The sequence below is a fragment of the Glycine max genome, chromosome 17 (assembly GCF_000004515.6).
Source record: "Glycine max cultivar Williams 82 chromosome 17, Glycine_max_v4.0, whole genome shotgun sequence".
Classification (NCBI taxonomy): domain Eukaryota; kingdom Viridiplantae; phylum Streptophyta; class Magnoliopsida; order Fabales; family Fabaceae; genus Glycine; species Glycine max.
Window position 1 is genome coordinate 16,674,666 of NC_038253.2, and position 20,795 is coordinate 16,695,460.

The 20,795-nt window shown below is 37.5% G+C and overlaps 1 protein-coding gene across 1 annotated transcript; it reads left to right on the forward strand.

The window, feature by feature from the left end:
• Positions 1-18,640: 18,640 nt before the first annotated feature.
• On the forward strand, positions 18,641-20,795 carry LOC121173871 (uncharacterized). Its single transcript, XM_041011399.1, has 9 exons — positions 18,641-18,857; positions 18,953-19,037; positions 19,147-19,274; positions 19,353-19,452; positions 19,520-19,672; positions 19,989-20,088; positions 20,179-20,349; positions 20,461-20,520; positions 20,640-20,795. Exons 1-9 carry the CDS (start codon positions 18,641-18,643, stop codon positions 20,793-20,795), a joined length of 1,170 nt encoding a protein of 389 aa, XP_040867333.1.

Consider the following 20,795-nt stretch of genomic DNA (forward strand, 5'->3'; position numbering starts at 1 on the left):
AAAAGGTATGTACACGTCGGTTCAGCGAAGGGGACTTGGTGTTGAAGAAAGTCTCCCAAGCACTGAAAGACAACAGAGGGAAGTGGGCCCCGAACTACGAAGGGCCTTTCGTTGTAAAAAGGGCTTTCTCCGGAGGGGCCCTGGTGCTCACCAGCATGGATGGCGAGGAGCTACCTTCACCCGTGAACTCTGATGTTGTCAAGCGGTACTACGCTTAGGATCTAGGGCAATTGAGGAAGTCGTTGCATGTTCTTTTATTTTTTGTGTGTCCTTCTTGGTTTCCCCCAAGGATTCTTGTCCTCTATAATTTCTCATCGCAGTCTTTTAAAAGAAAAGAACATGGGATTAAGGTTCCGGTTCTCACTTTGTGTTTCAAACTATGTCTAGAATTTGATAACCTGAGCTTTTTTGCTCAGTCCATGGGATGCCCCAAGCGCTTAATTAAAACTGGACCTGACCAGCTTTCACTAAAAAGATTGTTGCATTTGAAAACGCTCATGCATACGCATACACATGCATATTTTGTTATCTTATGACAGGATCAGAATCGTCTTAGGCAATGGTCAAATGCTGGGCCGGATCCAAAGGTAGAGACCAATCAAGGTAAATGGTAATGCAGCCACAGTTTGTTGCGCAATGTTGTTGCCTGTTTTCAGGTAGTTAGGGACGGAAGCAAGCAAAGGCTAGGATCACGATCGATAGATCATCGTCCCATGCCCAGCTCTGGACAAGCGGAAAGCGCAACTGGGAGGCAGCCTAGTATCCTTTAAATTCCCAGTAATTATTACTGTTGTGTCTTTAAAGTAAATGTCGGATGCCTAATCTACCCTAAGGGAGTTCGAGTAAGCGAACGCCGACCCGTAGAGAGCGCATACCTGTGTCTTCCCAATATATATATATATATATATATATATATATATATATATATATATATATATATATATATATATATATATATATATATATATATATATATATATATATATATATATATATATATATATATATATATATATATACATACAGGGTTAGCTCGCCTGGGCGAGCACCCCTGCACCTGGAACCATAAAAACGAGGGAGGGGGAGTTTCTCTCCACCCAAAACTTCCCTCCCTCATTCAAAAAACACAAACACCCACGGGATTTGCAGATTTTTGCCCCTAGTCCACCATTTTTGCACTTTTTCTTCCATTCTTAGTGTTTTTGGTCACTCCATACAAGTAAGTGCACTACCCTTCGGTTTCTAGCTTTTCATTGATGCCTTTTATGCTTTGAATGGTACATAATTTGACCAATTCCATGAGACAATTTGGGGCAAATTTATGCTTTGTTTCTTTGAATTGAGGGGTTGTAGCGAATGGCCTTAGGCCTAGGTTGTGTTCTGAAATGATGGGGCAAGCCACATTGCCCCTATTCCCTTGTTATTGGTACCCAAAAGTGCGCCCACCAAGTGCTCGGTGAAATGCCTCAATGGAATTTGGGCATGGTTTTGTGAACTTTGGATTGTGGGGCTGACTTATGTGTATATGGACAGCTTGTAGAGGTTAGAATAAGTGCCCAAATTAAGGACTTAGACCAAGGAATCCAAGCCTTTGGTTTTGAGTGCAAGAAAGCATGAAAATGAAAGCATTGTGATAGGGATTTCCCTTTAGGCTAGCAGTTGATTTTTTGGGCTGCACCATGATGTTTTCCTTACACCTACATGTTTGAGAATGTTGTTCATCATGCACATATAGATGTAGAGTAGGTGGCAAAATACCTCACAAGATATATGTATGTTGCATATAGATAGCAAAAAGATACCTCACCAAAAGCCTTGTTGAATTGAAATGTAATTTGAGTAGCAAGATACTTGAATACGCATGAAATGTAATAATCTTTGGGTAGCAAAAATACTTCAAGTATGCATGTGTATAAGTTTAGCAAAAAAATGCATGTATGTAATTCGGGTAGCAAAACGCTTTGAATGTGCATGAGTATAGTTTTTAGGTAACAAAGCATCTTGCGCGCATGTATGATCATAAAAGTATGTATGTGAGTTTGCCCTAAATTTAAATTGATGTTTGTGTTGGAAGCAGTTGTATGCCATTTTTACTTGGTCAGCCTTTAAAATGACACTTCCTTGTAAATTGACTTTCCAAACGTTTGTCTTCGCAGGAAATGGCTCCGAAAAAGCTTTCCATGAAGAGGTCTAGAAGAGACACCGCAGCGGAAGGGTCTAGTGCCACCCCCAAGTTTGATAGTCACCGTTTCCGGAGCGCCGAGCACCAGCAGCGCTTCGAGGCCATTAAAGGATGGTTGTTCCACAGAAAGAGGCGCGTCCAGCTCAGGGAGGATGAGTATACGGACTTTCAGGAGGAGATATCTCGCAGACATTGGACATCGCTGGTGACTCCCATGGCTAAGTTTGACCCAGAGATAGTCCTAGAGTTCTATGCTAATGCTTGGCCCACAGAAGAGGGAGTGCGAGACATGCGTTCATGGGTGAGGGGTCAGTGGATTCCCTTTGACACAGATGCCCTCAGCCAGTTCCTGGGTGACCCGCTAGTTTTGGAGGAAGGCCAACAGTGTGAGTTCAGCCAGAGGAGGAATAGGGCCGACGTGTTCGACGAGGAGGCCATTGCCCAGCTGTTATGCACACCGGGGCAGGATTTCGCCTGGACTGCTGCAGGGAGGCAGGTGCGGATCATGCGCACCAGCATGACCACTTTGACCCAAACGTGGATGACACTGTTGCTTAGCAATGTTTTGCTTAGCGATCATAACTCCGATCTCCATTTGCCTAAGTGCCAGTTGGTATATGCCATCCTGACACGGATGAGCGTCCACGTGGCCCAGGTGATTGCTGACGCCATCTATTTGTTTGCAGGTATGCCACCCACCAGGCACCCTCTGGACCCGGATAAGTCTAACAGGGCCCTGGGGTTTCCGGCGTTGATCACGGGCCTCTGCCAGTCATTCGAGGTTCCCGTCACCCCCAGTATGGTGGTCCGACCGCCGATCACCCGGGCCTTTATCGAGAAGTACTGCACGCCTAGGTAGGCACAGGGTGATGCACATCAGGTCGCAGACGCATCACCCCCACCTGATCAGGCCGATCCCGCTGGATCACTAGGCATGGAGCGTTATCTACAGCACTTGGTTCGCCAGCAGGCGGCCAACCACCGGGGGCAGGTGCAGATACATGAGTGTCTCTACCGGTTCAGCCTTAGTCAGCAGGGGCAGGGTTTCGCTCCTTTTGCATGCCCTACTCCAGAGAAGTTTGGGGCTAATGTCACATGGCCCGGAGACTAGCCCGAGGCCCAGGCAGGGGAGGAGCCCACAGGATCCACCGGTGAGGCAGAGGAGGCCCGTATGGATGAAGAAATGACTGACTTGCTCAGTTTCTTGGGAGGAAGCGGAGCCACGTGACCGAGGTCACCGCACTTTTGTTATTGACATTATTGTTTTCTGTTATTGTCTATATTGCTATTGACATTACTGTTTTCTGTTATTGTCTATATGGTTACTAACGTTGCTGTTATTATTTTTTGTTGTTTCTGTTAGAAATTTTGCGTTATGCCTCCCAATTATTTCATCACCATTTTTTTTGCGACTTATCATTTCGCGCGGTTTTTTTCGTTTACCTTGTGGTTAGACACAAGTAGTGTAGAAGCAAAGCTTCATGATGAATCAAAGGTGATTCAAAGGTGTTTTGATGATAACAATGATAATAACAAAATATGATGACAAAAAGCTCAAAGAGATCAATCAAAGAACAACTCAAGTGAATCAAGAACAATTCAAGAGTTCAAGATAAGAATCAAGAAGAATTCAAGACTCAAGAAGAAAGTTTAGAGTCAAGAATCAAGATTCAAGGTTCAAGATTTTAAGAATCAAGATCAAGATTCAAGGTTCAAGATCTCAAGAATCAAGATCACGATTCAAGACTCAAGATTCAAGAATAAAGAGAAGGCTTAATCAAGATAAGTATGAAAAGTTTTTCTCAAAAATTGAGTAGCATATGATTTTTCTCAAAACATGTTTACCAAAGAGTTTTTACTCTCTGGTAATCGATTACCAAATTGTTGTAATCGATTACCAGTAGCAAAATTGTTTTGAAAAAGTTTTCAAATTGAATTTACAACGTTCCAATTAATTTCAAAAAGTTGTAATCGATTACAATGTTTTGGTAATCGATTACCAGTGCCTTTGAACGTTGAAATTCAAATTCAAATATGAAGAGTCACATCCTTTCACATAAAAGCTTTGTGTAATCGATTACACTGATTTGGTAATCGATTACCAGTGATTGTTTCTGAATAAATCAAAAGATGTAACTCTTCAAATGGTTTTTGACTTTTTCAAATTGATTTTAAGTTTTTCTAAAAGTTATAACTCTTCTAAAAAGTCCTCTTGACCAGACATGAAGAGTCTATAAATGCAAGGCTTTGATTTGCTTTTCAATACACTTTACACTTATTCAATCAATCCTTTACAAGCCTTGAATCTCTTTGAACTTCTTCTTCTTCTTTGTACCAAAAGCTTTCTAAAGTTTTCTGGTTTTCTAAACCTTGAAAACTTGTGCTATTCATCTTTTTCATTCTCTTCTCCCTTTGTCAAAAAGAATTCGTCAAGGACTAACCGCCTGAATTCTTTTGTGTCTCCTTTCTCCCTTGTCAGAGAATTCTTTTGATTCTTCCCTTTCCCTTATACAAAAGTATTCAAAGGACTAACCACCTGAGAATTCTTTTGTATCCCCATTCACAAAGTATCAAAGGTTTAACCGCCTGAGATCTTTGTCTTAACACATTGGAGGGTACATCCTTTGTGGTACAAGTAGATGGTACATCTACTTGGGTTTGACTGAGAACAAGAGAGGGTACATCTCTTGTGGATCAGTTCTAGTGGAGGGTACATCCACTAGGTTCAAAGAGAACAAGGGAGGGTACATCCCTTGTGGATCATTGCTTGTAAAAGGATTTTTATAAGGTTGAAAGAAATCTCAAGGACCGCAGGTCGCTTGGGGACTGGATGTAGGCACGGGTTGTTGCCGAACCAGTATAAAAACTTTTGTGTGTTTGTCTCCTTCTTCCCTACTCTTTTAATTTCCGCTGTGCATTTAATTTACGCTTTTACTTTCTGTTATGTTTCTCTTCTACTCATTATTCTCTTGACAATTTAGTAAAAGCCTTAGAAGAGTAATTTTTTAATTAGTAAAGGTATAGGAATAATTAATTCAACCCCACTTCTTAATTATTCTGAGGCCACTCGAGGGTACATCTACTTGGGTTTGACTGAGAACAAGAGAGGGTGCATCTCTTGTGGATCAGTTCTAGTGAAGGGTACATCCACTAGGGTTTCAAAGAGAACAAGGGAGGGTACATCCCTTGTGGATCTTTTCTTGTAAAAGGTTTTTTACAAGGTTGAAAGAAATCTCAAGGACCGCAGGTCGCTTGGGGACTAGATGTAGGCACGGGTTGTTGCCGAACCATTATAAAAACTCTTGTGTGTTTGTTTCCTTCTTCCCTACTCTTTTACTTTCCACTGCGCATTTAATTTCCGCTTTTACTTTATGTTAAGTTTCTCTTCTACTCCTCATTCTCTTAACAATTTAGTAAAAGCCTTAGAAGAGTAATTTTTTAATTAGTAAAGGTTTAGGAATAATTAATTCAACCCCCCTTCTTAATTATTCTGAGGCCACTCGATCCAACAAGTAGGTAGTGTGCGCCCTTGTCCGCATGACCTTTTCAGAGAGAAAAAGAAAAAAAGAGAGAGAGGAAATGAAAAAATGATAATAACTTAAAAAAGAAGAAAAAAAAGGGGAAAGAAGAAAAAGAAAAAGAAAGAAAAAAGAAAAATGAATAATAAGTTGTCTAGCTTAAAAACCCTACATGCTTTTTGAAAGGAGATAATTTCCAGCTTTTCTTTGCAAATTTTCAATGATCATAATCAATTTTTGAAAAAAAAATGTGTATACTCCTGAAGGGTGAATGCTGTGAAAATTTTCCCGAACACCCAAAATGGACTCGGATGAATGCACAAATTGATAAAAGAACATATTTTGGAAACATTGGGTTGACTTAAATAGAGGAAATGAATCATGAGCCCTAGCATCACATGACCATAAAAACTTGACACTTGAGTGTCCACATGGGTGCATGCATGACTAGTTTTGCATAAATTTCTAAATCATCATTGTTGCATGTGTATTATGGAAATAATGTGGGGCATCCCCTTTATCCCCGAACCGCTGGCCAAACCCTGACATATATCCTGTCCAGCCGTTCTACAAGCCTTGAGCCAAAATCCCAACTTACCATAAACCTTGCTCTTGGAAGAAAACAAAAAAAGAAAAAAAGGAGAAAATGAGAAAATTCCCAATTAAAGAGTGGGAGAAAGCAAAAAAAAAAAAGAAGAAGAAAGAAAATTCCCGATCAAGGATCGGAAGAAAATAGAAGAAATATGCAGAAAGGTCTTTGGATTAGACAACATCTGAACAATACAGAATTATCACCAAGTAAACAAAAAAGGAAAGGAAACCACAACCTAAAGTGGTCCTCTCCCTTTGGTTGCCAACCAAAATCCTGTGCGTCGGTGACTTGTTTGCCTCACGCTACACAAAAACACTCAAAGCCAAATTTCCCACCAAAAAAAACCATTCCCAAGAAAAGTCCTATTGATCCATGGTCACGCATGTAATCTTTGATTTGATAGGAAATGGTTTGCAAAATCAAGTCATGACATATCTATGGTTCGGAATTAGGATGAAAAACTTACCCGTGTGAGATTGATACACTTTGAGTGATTTTCTTCTATTTTTGTTGAACCCAATGTTTCCTTTAAATGGTCATTTAGAAACGAAATGCTAACATCCAATATCGGTAGACACATTGTTTTTCATCCAAAAAGCATATGTTGCTCTAATCAGTTGGAAGTTTTGTCTCTTTACTAAAGCATGTTCGCATTTTAGTGCAGAGAACACCGAGACTATCTTATCTCACAGTTATCCAGAACTACGTAGGTCTGAGTTCCTCATTGAGGATACGTAGGAGCAAGAGCCTCGATTTTGTCAACCGCCCCACAATCTCTGTCATACTGACCCTGAGGTCATGTGACATGCAGAGACAAATTATGGTCATTCTTCATCGTTCTTCGGTCTAATTAATGAATGAGCCCAAGTAATAAAACTGCCTAATTAATTTGACAATTAAGACTAATCAGTAATTAAAATGGTGCAAAAAGGGTTAAGAAATAGGAGAAAATAATGGCACATCAAAACCCCCCATACTTAGCCTTTTGCACTCTTGAGAAAAATGAAACAAAGAACAAAATCCAAGGATATCAAAGAGAGACAAACAAAAAACATTCACATATTTCTCAATGAGCATCAAGGAATGAAAGGAATGGGTAACATCTAACATCTAACATGAAGAGATAAGTAGCTAAATCCCAAAGGAATAGAAGAGCAATGGGGAATAAGTGCATATTAAGAAAAAAATAAGAAGACCTAAAGATAAAATTTAAACATAAAGAGTAGAACCAAGAGTCTCATCATTCCTTTTCTATTTAAGATCTTATTCACTCATCTTTATTTCTTTTCTTTTTTCTTTTTTTCGAATTGATTCAACTTGAAATTTTTTTTTAGAAGTAGTAGCATTTGAGAACTAGCATATCATTCAGCAGCATGTTCAACATTTAACCCACATACAATGTACATCAGTATGGCCCAAAAATACATCATGACGCATAGCCAACAAAACATGTTATCCAACAAACACCCCCCCCCCCCCACACTTATTCCCAAAACAATTCCAAAGCTCCAAAATTCCTTAAGGGTAAGGTGATATCATGGTTTTTCATTTAAGGCTTGTAGTGAGCTTCAAAACAAGGAAAGGGAAACAAGGCTCAAAAGGGCTATCAAAGGAATTAATTCAAGGTAAGTCCATTTGGCTAGAGGCTTATAAGAACAAAATTGCCTAAATCATTTCGAAATATGCATGTGAATTAGGAAGCATTAACAAGAATCAAGCCAAGGCTATTGTGCAAGCAATCAATGGGGCAAAACACACCAAATGATTATGTTGATGGATGACTCAAATTCTCACAGTGGTAAACTTATCACTTCCAAATTGAGCTTTCAAAACTATCATGACATGTAGAGGAAAAACAAGGATTGCAAATCACAAAATGTCAAGAGACTTTTATTTTCAAAACAATTACCCATTTCTTAAACATATCCTATAATTCAAAGAAAAACATGCAAAGTTGTACATACAAACAGAATTGACCTAAAATATTAAACTAGAAAACCAAAAAAACTAACAAAATTAACAAATTTAACAAAACCAACAAAACTAGCAAAACCAAAGAACACTCCCCCCCATACTTAAACAACACATTGTCCTCAATGTAGCACAATTAAAAGATTAAAAGCAATTAAACCATCAAATAGAATTGGACAAGTGTAATAAAAGCAAAGAAGGGGATAGGAAAAGAAGAACTCCCTAAGTCATGGTGGAGGAAGAGTAGGGTGGAGTAAGGAAGTCTCTTCCACCACTACGTCCACTAAAGAAGGGTTTGTGAGGAATGGCTTAAGTCGGTGTCAATTGACCTTGAAGCTCTTGTTTGTGGAGTCGCTTTTGATCTCAACTGTACCATAAGGAAAAACATTAGTAACAACAAGAGGACCAATCCACTTAGACCTCAACTTCCCACTCGTGAGTCCAAGCCTAGAATTATACAATAACACTTTTTTCCCAACAATGAAGTCCTTCTTAATTATCATGCTATCATGGAACTTCTTGGTCTTTTCTTTGTAGAACTTGGCATTCTCGTACACTTCTAGGCGGATTTCATCTAACTCACTCAGTTGCAACTTTCTTTCCTCACCAGCTTGATCCATAGAGAAGTTATAGGTCTTCACTGCCCAGTATGTTTTGTTCTCAATCTCCACTGGAAGATGACATGCCTTTCCAAAGACAACCTGATAATGATACATTCCTATGGGTGCTTTGTAGGCAGTCCGATGTGCCCAAAGAGCATCATCAAGCCTGGTACTCCAATCTTTCCTGCTTGGTTGCATAATCTTCTCCAAAATTCTCTTGATCTACCTGTTAGAAATTTCTGCCTGTCCATTGGTTTGGGGGTGGTATGGTGTGGATACCCTGTGTACAACCCCGTACTTTTTACGCAAGGCATGCATTGATTTGTTGCAAAAATGGGTACCTTGATCACTAACAATTGCTTTAGGTACTCCAAACCTACAAAACAGATTAGATCTGACAAAATCTGCAACAACCTTAGCATCATTAGTTCTAGTGGGCTTGGCTTCCACCCATTTTGAAACATAATCAACTGCAAGGAGAATGTAAACATAACCAAAAGTGACATGAAAAGGGCCCATGAAATCTATGCCTCAGACATCAAACACCTCACAAAATAGCATGGGTTGCTGAGGCATTTGTTGCCGCCACGTAAGTGCACTTCCTGCTCTCTGACACTGCTCACAAGTGCTACAAATCTTCCATGCATCTTTAAAGATGGTGGGCCAATGAAAGCCACAGTCAAGCACTTTGCGAGCTGTCCTTTGAACACCCAGATGACCTCCTGGTGCGGAAGAATGATAGAACTGCAGGACTGAGTCAGTCTCATGATCTGGAATGCATCGTCTAATGACCTGATCACTGCACAATTTCCACAAGTAGGGGTCATCCCAAAATAAAATGCTTAGCATCACTTTTAATTTTATCTTTTTGGGCCTTAGATGCTAAGGGAGGAAAAACAGAAGCAACTAAATAATTGACAATGTTAGCAAACCAGGGAGTAGAAACAGAATCAGAAATACTATACAATATATATAAATGATCATCTGGGAAATCATCCTGAATGGGTGAGTCCTCATCAGATACATGTTCAATCCGACTCAAATGATCAGCAACTAAATTTTGTGCTCCGCACCTATCACGAATCTCCAAGTCAAACTCTTGGAGCCAGAGCATCCATCGGATCAACCTAGGCTTTGAATCAGCCTTCTTTAACAAGTACATTTAAGCTGCATGGTCAGTAAAAACAATAAAGCGAGTACCAAGCAAATAAGAACGAAATTTTTCAAGAGCAAAAACTATGGCTAGTAGCTCTTTCTCAGTAGTAGTATAATTCGCTTGGACAGTATCTAAAGTCCTAGAAGCATAATATATCACCCTAGGCATTTTATTAATTCTCTGAGCAAGGACAGCCCCCAATGCATAATTTGATGCATCACACATAAGCTCAAAAGGGGTTGTCCAGTCGGGTGCCTGGATGATGGGGGTGGTAGTCAGTGCTCTTTTGAGGCAATCAAAAGTCTCTTTGCATTTATCATTAAAGTCAAACTCCACCTCCTTTTGCAACAAGTTGGATAGTGGAAGGGCTACTTTGCTAAAATCTCTTATAAAGCGCCTGTTGAATCCTGCATAACCAAGAAAAGATCGCACCTCTCGCACGCAAGAGGGGTAAGGCAATTGGGAAATAATAGAAATTTTGGCAGGATCTACTTCAATGCCCTTATTGGAAATAATGTGGCCTAAAACTATACCTTGCTCAACCATAAAATGACATTTTTCAAAATTTAGAACAAGATTAGTTTCAATGCATCTATTCAAAACCTTGGCCAGACTATCCAAACAAACATCAAAAGAGGATCCATATACAGTGAAATCATCCATAAACACCTCTATGCAATTTTCTAAAAAATCACTGAAAATACTGATCATGCACCGCTAGAAGGTACCAGGGGCATTGCACAGGCCGAAAGGCACTCTCCTATAGGCAAAAGTGCCGAAGGGGCAGGTGAATATGGTTTTTTCTTGATCCTCATGAGCAATAGTGATTTGCATATAACCAGAAAAACCATCAAGGAAACAGTAGTGAGATTTACCTGCCAGGCATTCAAGCATATGGTCAATGAATGGCAGGGGAAAATGGTCTTTTTTGGTAACTTGGTTCAGCCTCCTATAGTTGATGCAGACTCTCCAACTGTTCTGCACCTGAGTAGGAATCAGCTCCTCCTTCTCATTTTTTATCACGGTGAGGCCTGTTTTCTTCGGGACTACCTGGACGGGACTTACCCATTGGCTGTCGGAGATAGGATAAATGATTCCAGCTTGCAAAAGCTTGGTTACCTCCTTCTTCACTACATCAAGAATCACCGGGTTGAGTCTTCTCTGTGGTTTTCTTACTGGTTTAGCCCCATCCTCTAAATTTATTCGATGCATACATGTGGATGGGCTAATACCAGGAATGTCCGCCAGGGTCCAGCCTATAGCCTTCTTATGCTTCTTGAGAACAGATAACAGCTTCTCCTCTTGCTCTTCAACAAGGGAGGCAAATATAATTACTGGAAAACTTTTGCTACCATCCAAGTAAGCATATTTTAAATTTGATGGCAGAGGCTTCAATTATGGTGTGGCTGGCTGGATAGCGGTAGAAAGAGATGGTTCCTCAGCCTGTACCTCATAAAGAAAGTTAGAGGTATGTGTACTTCCTGAAATATGGTTAGTTCTATCTGACTCTATAAAATCAATCTTAAGAGGTAAAACATCACTAGATTCAAATTCATATTCACTCTCAGCATCAAATTCAGACATATAATCAAGTGCAAATTCAGATTCAATGCATGAAGAGTGACAAGCATGCATATTAGAATGAAGATCAGTCATGTATTCATCAACAACATGGTCAATTATTTCAGCACGAAATATAGAAAGATCTCCAGATGGGTGTTTTATAGCATCAAGAATATTAAAATGAACAGTTATATCACCAAACTCCATAGATAGTGTGCCTGCATATACATCAATCTTAGTTCTAGCAGTTTTCATAAAAGGTCTGCCTAGAATGATGGGAACTGATCCTTGAGAAAATCCCTCCTCCATATTCAAAATATAAAAATCAACAGGGAAAATCAGTTCACCAACTCTAACTAAGACATCCTCTATGAAACCAGCAGGATATGCAACACTTCTATTAGCTAAATGAATTACCACATCAGTTGACTGCAAGAGACCAAGAGATAGAGAATTAAAAATTGACAGAGGCATAACACTAATAAAAGCTCCTAAATCTAGCATGGCATTGTCAAACTTACTATTCCCTATAATACAAGGTATGCTGAATGTACCTGGATCTTTACATTTTTCAGGGATTTGGGGGACAGATTTACCAATCAATGCAGAGACATTTCTGCCCATGCTAATTCTTTCACTTCCTTTAAGCTTTCGCTTATTAGTGCACAACTCCTTCAAGAATTTAGCATATCTTGGAATTTGCTTTATTGCAACCAGATTTACCAATCAATGCAGAGACATTTCTGCCCATGCTAATTCTTTCACTTCCTTTAAGCTTTCGCTTATTAGTGCACAACTCCTTCAAGAATTTAGCATATCTTGGAATTTGCTTTATTGCATCTAGCAGAGGTATGTTTACCTCTACTTTTCTAAATGTCTCCAAGATCTCCTTCTCTGCCTCTTCCATTTTTTTTTGTTGGAAATTGCTCTTGGAGGGAATGGAAGAGGGATATGCTACTTCTGTAAATCAGAATTACCAGTGGAAGATTCACCTCAAAAAAATTGTTAGTTAACTTACTCTTTAAATTTTTGTCATCATCTTTTTCTGGAGTAGAGTGAAGTTGGGCAGGTTCATTTGCGGATGAGGAAGATGCTACTGGTTGAGGTCCTTGACACTGCTTTCCCGACCTCAATGAAATGACACTCACATTTTTTGGATTCTGGACAGATTGAGAAGGCAGCTTGTCAGAATTCTGGGACTATTGTTGATTTAACTGTGTAGCCAATTGTCCCATCTGATTAGTTAAGCTCTGAATGGAGGCTCTGGTCTCTTGTTGAAACTGCATGTTTTGTATACTCATTTGCCTCACAAGTTCTTCAAGGGAAGGTTGCGGAGGGGCCTCAACTGTTTTCTATTTTTAGGGCTGTTGCGGTTGCTGTTGTTGTTGTTGCTGCTGGATTGGTGGAGGAACGTATGGTCTGCTTGGGCCAGCAGCATTCTGAAAATAAGGTTGTTGTTGTTGCTGCTGCTGCTGTTGTGGAGGACTCGACCATCTAAGGTTGGGATGATTCCTCCACCCGGGATTGTACCTGTTGCTGGAGAGGTCATAATTGTTCTGTTGTGGCTAATTTTGCTGCTGAGCTTGAGGAGGTCTATTGTAGATGTTTGCAGCATATGCTTCAGGCTGTTCAATTGCTCCAGATTATTGCACAGAAGGAAAAAGGTCTGTATGTTGGTCGGTAGAGGAGCATAAACCACAGAGTCTTGTGATAGGTGCAGATTTCTGATTCATGGCCAGTTGGGTTACCAAGTTAACCAAGGCATCTAGCTTACCTTCAAGCTTCTTAGTTTCAGATGATGTAGATGAGTTTGTGGCTACCTCATGCACTCCTCTAATGACTATAGCATCATTTCTGGCGCTAAATTGTTTGGAGTTGGAAGCCATCTTCTCAATTAAATTCCTGGCTTCAGCAGGGGTCATGTCTCCAGAGGCTCCACCATGGTAGTATCTATCATACTTCTCTCCATGTCTCCAGAGGCTCAAAATCAGGATGTTCAAAATCACCAATCACAAGATGCACAGACTCACCAGTAACAGAATGCTCAGGATGCTCAAAAGGTATAAAATGATGCCTAACTAATATATGAAATGTCCTATCTATATCATAATCAAAGGGTTGTAATCAGATGGATTACCTCTAGTCATACACTACATTTAGCATGCACAACTAGTTGCTTTCTCATGCAAGTAATAGTGTAGGTTTGAACTGCAACTACCATTAAATGATATCCAAATGACTTGAAATTGTGTGAGCAACCTTATAAAATGATGTGAAGATAGCAAAAAAAATTTTAAACAAAAATTCAAAGTCTAACTATAGAAGCTAAAAATGATATGTTAAGAAAAATAAGAGAGTAATACTTGGAAAATAAAAAAACTTTTGACAGAATCACAATTTTTGGAAGAAGGAGACCTCAGCCGGATTTTTTTCTACCCCAAATACATATATAACAATAGCGATTCTAATAACCGGAGAAAAAGTTATGGCCGTTTGAAGTTTTGACAAAAATCAAATTTGCTACTTTTTTAGAATTTTCAAATCTGACCAAACTAAGGGTTCCAACTATTTTTCCCACAAAATATGGATAAAAAGAAGTGACTACAAAAAAATTCAGCCAAAAATAAGAACTCTAGCTACCAAAACAAAAAATCCCAATTAATTCAGCAAGTGTGGTCTCTAAATCCGTTGCTAAGGGATTTGCACTACTACCCTATTTTCTAGTTCAGCAAAAGTGGTCACTAAATCCATCGCAAAGCACTATTCACAGCAAAACACAAAATCTGAAACAGGGGAAGTGCTGAACAGAAAAACTAAAACAACATACCACACTAAACACACTAACACAACACGAAAGCATAAAACAACTAAACATAAAACATGAAACACTAGCTATTATGAACCTTTGGACACTGCTCCCCGGCAACGGCGCCAAACTTAATCAAAGCCGTACCCGAATCAAATAAACATTAAAATTCAGTAACTAGGAAGTGATCCTAGGTCGTTTCCGAACGAGCAATGATAAACCAAATGTTCATAATATACTTGCAGTAACAGTAACAACGGGGGGGTTGTTTGTTGTGTGAATTAAAGAACAAGCGAACTGGAATACGAAATTAATAATAGTAAAAACGTGTTGTTTCCTCTGATTCAGAAGCCAATCTCTTGTCGTAGGTAATGAAGAATTCGTCCCTAACAGTTCATCACTTAATCCAACCCTATTTTAATTTACTAAGCGAAAATCAATTTAGGACTGTCAATATGTGATTAAGCAACACATACACCAATTAACCCCTTGTTCATTAAGCACAAACGCAATTTAAGCACAAAGGCAATTAATCGAACACGAAGCGTGCATAGATTAACAAAACGCATGTGGATTAATTGGTGAAGGGAAAACTGCCAGGAAACTACATTACAAACAAAACCTCGAAGAGAGTTAAGCTTCGTCCTCAAAAGGAAACAACACTAGAAATTTAGCCCTCCATAATTTCAACCAAAAACAGAAAACACAATTGAAGCTAAAGGCAGACACGTAAATGAAACTGGAAATAGAAACGAGAATGAAACTAAAGTAGAAACGTAAATGAAACTAAAGGCATAAGAAGAAATAAAAACGAAATTGCAATTAGAAGCAGAGAATGGAAAAGTGCATTATGTGAACAGTAACAATAAGCTCCAAAACGTAAAACCCTAAACCCTATGCTCTGAATAATAGCCTAACAGAATAGCCCCTTACACGAATCCCAAGGCTACTATTTATAAGGGTCACTCAGAGTCACTGGGCCCTATTACATTATTCTGGCCCAAAACGAAATAAACACTGAACAACATAAAATAAAATTGCAATCTCCTAATTAAAAATTAACTAAGGTAAACGTTGATTTATTTTCCCTCTTTAAGTCCACGACCAAAATCCAGATTAAGCCCAATGCTTCATTAATTCCTGAAATTAGATTAAAAACATCAAATTAGCTTAATGAGCCCAACTAATAAAACTGCCTAATTAATTTGACAATTAAGACTAATCAGTAATTAAAATGGTGCAAAAAGGGTTAAGAAATAGGAGAAAATAATGGCACATCAAAGGCTCCTCCACTATGACTCAAAGGTGCAGAGCAACACATAAAACTTATGGGGTTGAGCAAGAAAAAAAAAACATAAAAGTTAGGGGTATAAAGAAATTTAAACAAAAAAAATAGATTTTTAATATCATCAATAAAACTTATGGTCACAAAATAAAAATTAGTAAATTATTATAATTATTGATAAATATCCTCTTATTACTAAGGTTTACATTATAAGAGAATTAAGTGGTAAGACGTTGAAGGAAGGAGGTCGTTGGAAGAACCTTCGTGCTTTCTTTCTTGAGTTTCCAGTACCTATCATTATCAATTATCATGCTACACCTTTAGAAAGATAAGTTGTTTGTTTACTCATGGACAACAGACTCTGGGCTTGGAACATTACAAATTAAGGAAATAGTTCTCTAAAATAACAAATTTTCGAATGCCATAACAGTATGAATTACATGTTAAATGGTAGTTGCTTGGTGTTCTTTACCTTGTAAGCCAAAGAAGTCCATTGGTACAACTGGATGATGACACCATGACTTTTCTGAAGCGATTTGATTCCAATCTTATCATAAATTTAAAGTTAGTTAAATGGAATTAAAATTATTTTTAATTCCCTTCCCACCTAAAGAGAACATGACAATGGGCGGCTATGACAAGTTGTCTACTAAATGTAAGATTTAGAATGTAGTCTTAACTTTATATTAATTGGGCTTCCTTGTGTCCCAATTTTTTTAATTGGTTATCAAGATCCATTGATCTGCTACTATACTATATACATTGCATCAGCCACAAAATTACACTAAATTAAATTTCATGACTGATTCAAAGATATATAAGATTGGAGATGAATAAACCTTGATGATTTTTGTTACTGGCTGTGGATTCATGTATTAGTATTATATATAACTTTTATGCTGATCTTGGTGGATTAGTGTATTAAATCTTCTATACTTATCTTTTGCTAAGATTTAACACTTAATTAAGCTCTTTTATTTAAGTAATACATTTTATTTGCTTAACAAAAAACAAAAGTTGAATTTAATTAGTATCTGAAATTATAAGTATGTATCATCTTAATATTTTACTTTATAATTTTTTATAGTTTAATTTCTAATTGTATATATAAAATGTATAATTCACTTTATTTCGATCATCAATAAAATATATAATCGACATTCACTTTAATTTTTATGAAGTCAGACACTCAACTAACATATTGCATATAATTTAATGGATTAACAAAGTTAAGTAGGATTTTTCTTAACAGGACAATTTTTTTTAAATTATGAAATGGGGACACTTTTTAAATTAATTCTTGTTTAGGATAAGACGTAAAAGTAGTAGTTACGACTTTGTTAATTAAAATTGTATAAAGATTTATGACTTTTGCTTATAAAATCATAATTATTTTTACGACTTACCCTTTTCCCTTGAACTAGAATTAATTTAAAAGGTGTTCTCATTTGATAATTAAAAAAATACCGCAAATGATAAAAAAAACCATTAATTAGGATTCAAAATAAAAGTTGAATGAGATCAAGGAAAAGTAATTACTTACAGTTGAATGAGATCAAGGAAAATGTACATAACCAAACGACTTTTATGGAGCTAAGTGCCTGTTCTACTATGCTGTTTGCTTTGCCATATTCTTTCAGTGTGGACTTTGACAAATAGATTAGGTATTTCCCATATATCATGCCATGGATTATGAGCAAAAGCAGCGTTGGAAATGCTACTAATGCCAACCTCTAAGAGAAGTACGTGGCAAATGCAACCCCCAAAATGAATGATGATGAGTGCATAAAAAATAGGGGTGCCTGATGAGTAGTCAAAACCAAGGTAGAAATTAAAGGATGCCAGAAGATAATGATTAATGTATGAGAAAAATATTAGTAGTGTATAAAATTTTAGATAGTTATTTAATCACAGAAAAAATAAACCTGATGTGAACACTATGCATCTATGTCAAGACTTGGAAAGAGTGATGAGTGGCATATTAAGAAAAAATAAAAAGCATATTAGTAGTATCTATATCTATATACTATCTATACAAGAGAACCATCTAGAAATTACTGAAATACCCCTGCTTAAGATTGTGACAACTGTCCATTTTGTTGGTTTTTTGGTCTTTTAGCCCTTAATTTACCACTCTTCTGATGCTTACAGGTGTTTAATTTTTCTGATTGTGGCATTTACACATGTTTTATTTTTCATGTTGTGCATGTGCTGGCCTTTGCTTCTTTACGTGATTTCTTGTATTTCAATCTTCATTCTTCAGTTTGCGCGTTCTTGGTTTTCATTTTCGCAGATGCAGACCAGTTTAATTTGGGTTCTATTTGATGCTATTTTGATGTATGTTTTGTTACATTCGATGTTAGCTTATGGTTTTCTGGCTTTTCTTTTCTTACATGCATATTACCTTTTGGGTTTTTGGCTTTTGTTTCTGTGGTGTTTTTATGTTTGTTTTGTTGCATGCATGTTATTTTTTAATTTTGTTGTGTTGGACAATGTTTGGTTTACATGTTTGGTTTAGGGTTGGTGGTACTTCTGCTGTTCTGTTCTGGTGTTGTTTTCATGTGTGTTTTCTTACATGCATGTTAGCTTCTCATTTTTGTGTGTTGAATGAGCTTTTGGATTTTTGCTTAGCTTATCGTGTTACTGTTTTGATGGTGGCTTTGTTGTATTTTTTTGCAGTGTTATGACACGTTCTCCAGACAAGATAAAGAGCATCGATGGCTCAAAAGAAAGTCTTAAACTCAGTGTGAGGATCAGTGATCTATGGTTTATTGGCACGCCTAACAAATTTGAGCAAGCTGAAATGGTGTTTGTGGACTCCGATGTATGCTTCAATTCTGTGTTTTTTTTTTTGTAGTTTTATTACTTATTACTCATTGTTCAGTTCATTGTGTTGTAATCTTAATGCAATCCAGGGTGATGAGATCCAGGCTGTTTGTAAACAAGACCAATTGAAGTAAACAAAATGGACTTGAAAGAAAATTGTACTTATGTCATGCACAATTTTAAAGTGCTAAAAAACAATGGTCAGTACAGAGTGTGTGATCATCAATTTAAATTGGTGTTTATTGGGGTTATTGTTGTGAGGGAGTGTGTTGTAGGGGACATCCCTTTTAGAAAATACAGGTTTCCTGGATTTGTAGATGTTGTGGCTGGCCAGTTTGAACGTGGACTATTGGTTGGTATGTTAAGTAATATTTTTGCAATTGAGTTTATTTTGAAAGTTCTATTGTTTTTGGAATTAAATAACATTCCCTGATTTTCCTACTTGCTTTAGATGTTATTGGTGTTGTGGAGGAGGTTGTCTTTCGGCAAGTTTCAGGAAAAGGTAGAAGGGTAGTTTTCAAATTAAAGGACTTGAGGTGAAGTTCGATTCTTGGTGACAATTTATGTGATATGCTTTGTCAAGTTGTGGCTATGATTATATTATTATTAATAGCTGATTGTTTCATAACTATTTGTTTTTGATAGCCAACAATTGCTATCTTGCACTTTGTGGGATGATTATTGCTTGCAGTTTGTGAACTTCTTAGATGATTATGAAGGTGATGGTCCAATTACAGTTCTATTAAGCCATTGTAGGATCAAGGAAGCGCAGGGTATATCCTCATCTTGAATTTATTGATTTCTCTGTTTATGCTATTGCATGTTATGGTTCTGTTTTTTAAATGATTCAGGATCTTATCCCGCATCGATCAACAATTCTCTCAAGGCTTCAAAGTTAATTATTAACCAGCCCGTGATGGAGATTCAAGAATTCAATGAACGATATTTTTTGTATGTGTTATGTAATATATGTTGATTATTTTTTGTCTTATTTTTGTTGTTCATTGTATATTTGTAGGCTTGCAGAGTTGGGCATTGAGGCCCGGTTAGGTTTTAAATCCCATGGTGAAGGGAGTACACAACTTTCAGGTTCTATCCATTATCATCAAAAGAATCATTCTTTGGCAAGGCTAAGGCAAAGACTATTGCTGAGATTAACACCATCTCTAAAGTAATGATCTTTTATAGATTTTAATTCTTTGTCGTGCATTATCTGAAGTTTTTTATTTGATGCCTATGTTGTTTCATGTAGGAAATTATTTGTGTCACTGTTGGCACAATTACTATGATTTTTCTGGACAATCATTCATGGTGTTATATATCTTGCATTCAGTGCCATAAAAAAAGTGATGCAGAGATGGCGCCCTTTACATGTGCATGCGGGAAATACAATAAGGAAGTTGTGCTTAGGTGATTGTGATCTTTTAAAATGTTGTGTATTTTTTATGCCTTCATCATTTTTTGACTATTGGTGCATATGGTGGCAGGTATAGGCTTGAGGTGATGATCAACAAGGGAAATGAAAGCACAAAATTCCTGCTTTGGGACCGTGAATGCAGTGAATTAATTGGCCAATCAGTTGATGCAGTTAATAAGCTTAAAATTGAAGTGTGTTTTTGGATCATGTTTGATATGTTATTTTTTGTTTGTGTAATACAATTATTCTCTTTGAACAAGGATGGTGATGTTGATTTGAATGCTTCACCCCAAGCACTTGATAAGATGCTGGGTCATGAACTTGCTTTCAAGATAAAGGTGCAACCCAAGTTTAGGAATTCTGCTGTTTTGAAGTGTTCAACTGACTCGAGCTTGATAAATGCTGTGATGGATATGCTAGTTGATGCTGAGGTAATGTTCAATGCAAGTTATTTGACATTAAGTATTGTAAAAAGTATGTATTCTATTCATATTTATATGTTTTCCATGGGTTGTGTTATCTTCAATGTATGTCTTATTCAGACATCTTCAAAAATGGATATCCCAGTTTCTGATTCGAATCATTCTGCTCAACATGAATCTGTGAGTTTTAATGACTGCTCTCATTTTTAAATATGATCTTTCTTGCAATTCTTGCATTTTGACACTTCATGACTTTCAACTTAGCATTCAACTTATTGATTGCCATTTGTTTTATCTAGCAATCCCTCTCTGTGACAGTAGAACATGATCCCTTGCTTGGACTCCCCTTGACGCCTACAAAGCGGCAGGCATTTCAGGATTGCGATGATGAACCAGGGATCTCTCAAATTTCACTTGCACAGCTTTCATCCAACAAATTAAAAAAACATGCCTGA

Coding starts and splice junctions, on each gene's coding strand:
- LOC121173871 (XM_041011399.1), top strand. CDS start 18,641: ATGGACTTGAAAGAAAATTGTACTTATGTCATGCACAATTTTAAAGTG. Junction 19,275..19,352: donor TAGGATCAAGGAAGCGCAGG/GTATATCCTCAT, acceptor TAAATGATTCAG/GATCTTATCCCGCATCGATC. Junction 19,673..19,988: donor AGATTAACACCATCTCTAAA/GTAATGATCTTT, acceptor ATATGGTGGCAG/GTATAGGCTTGAGGTGATGA.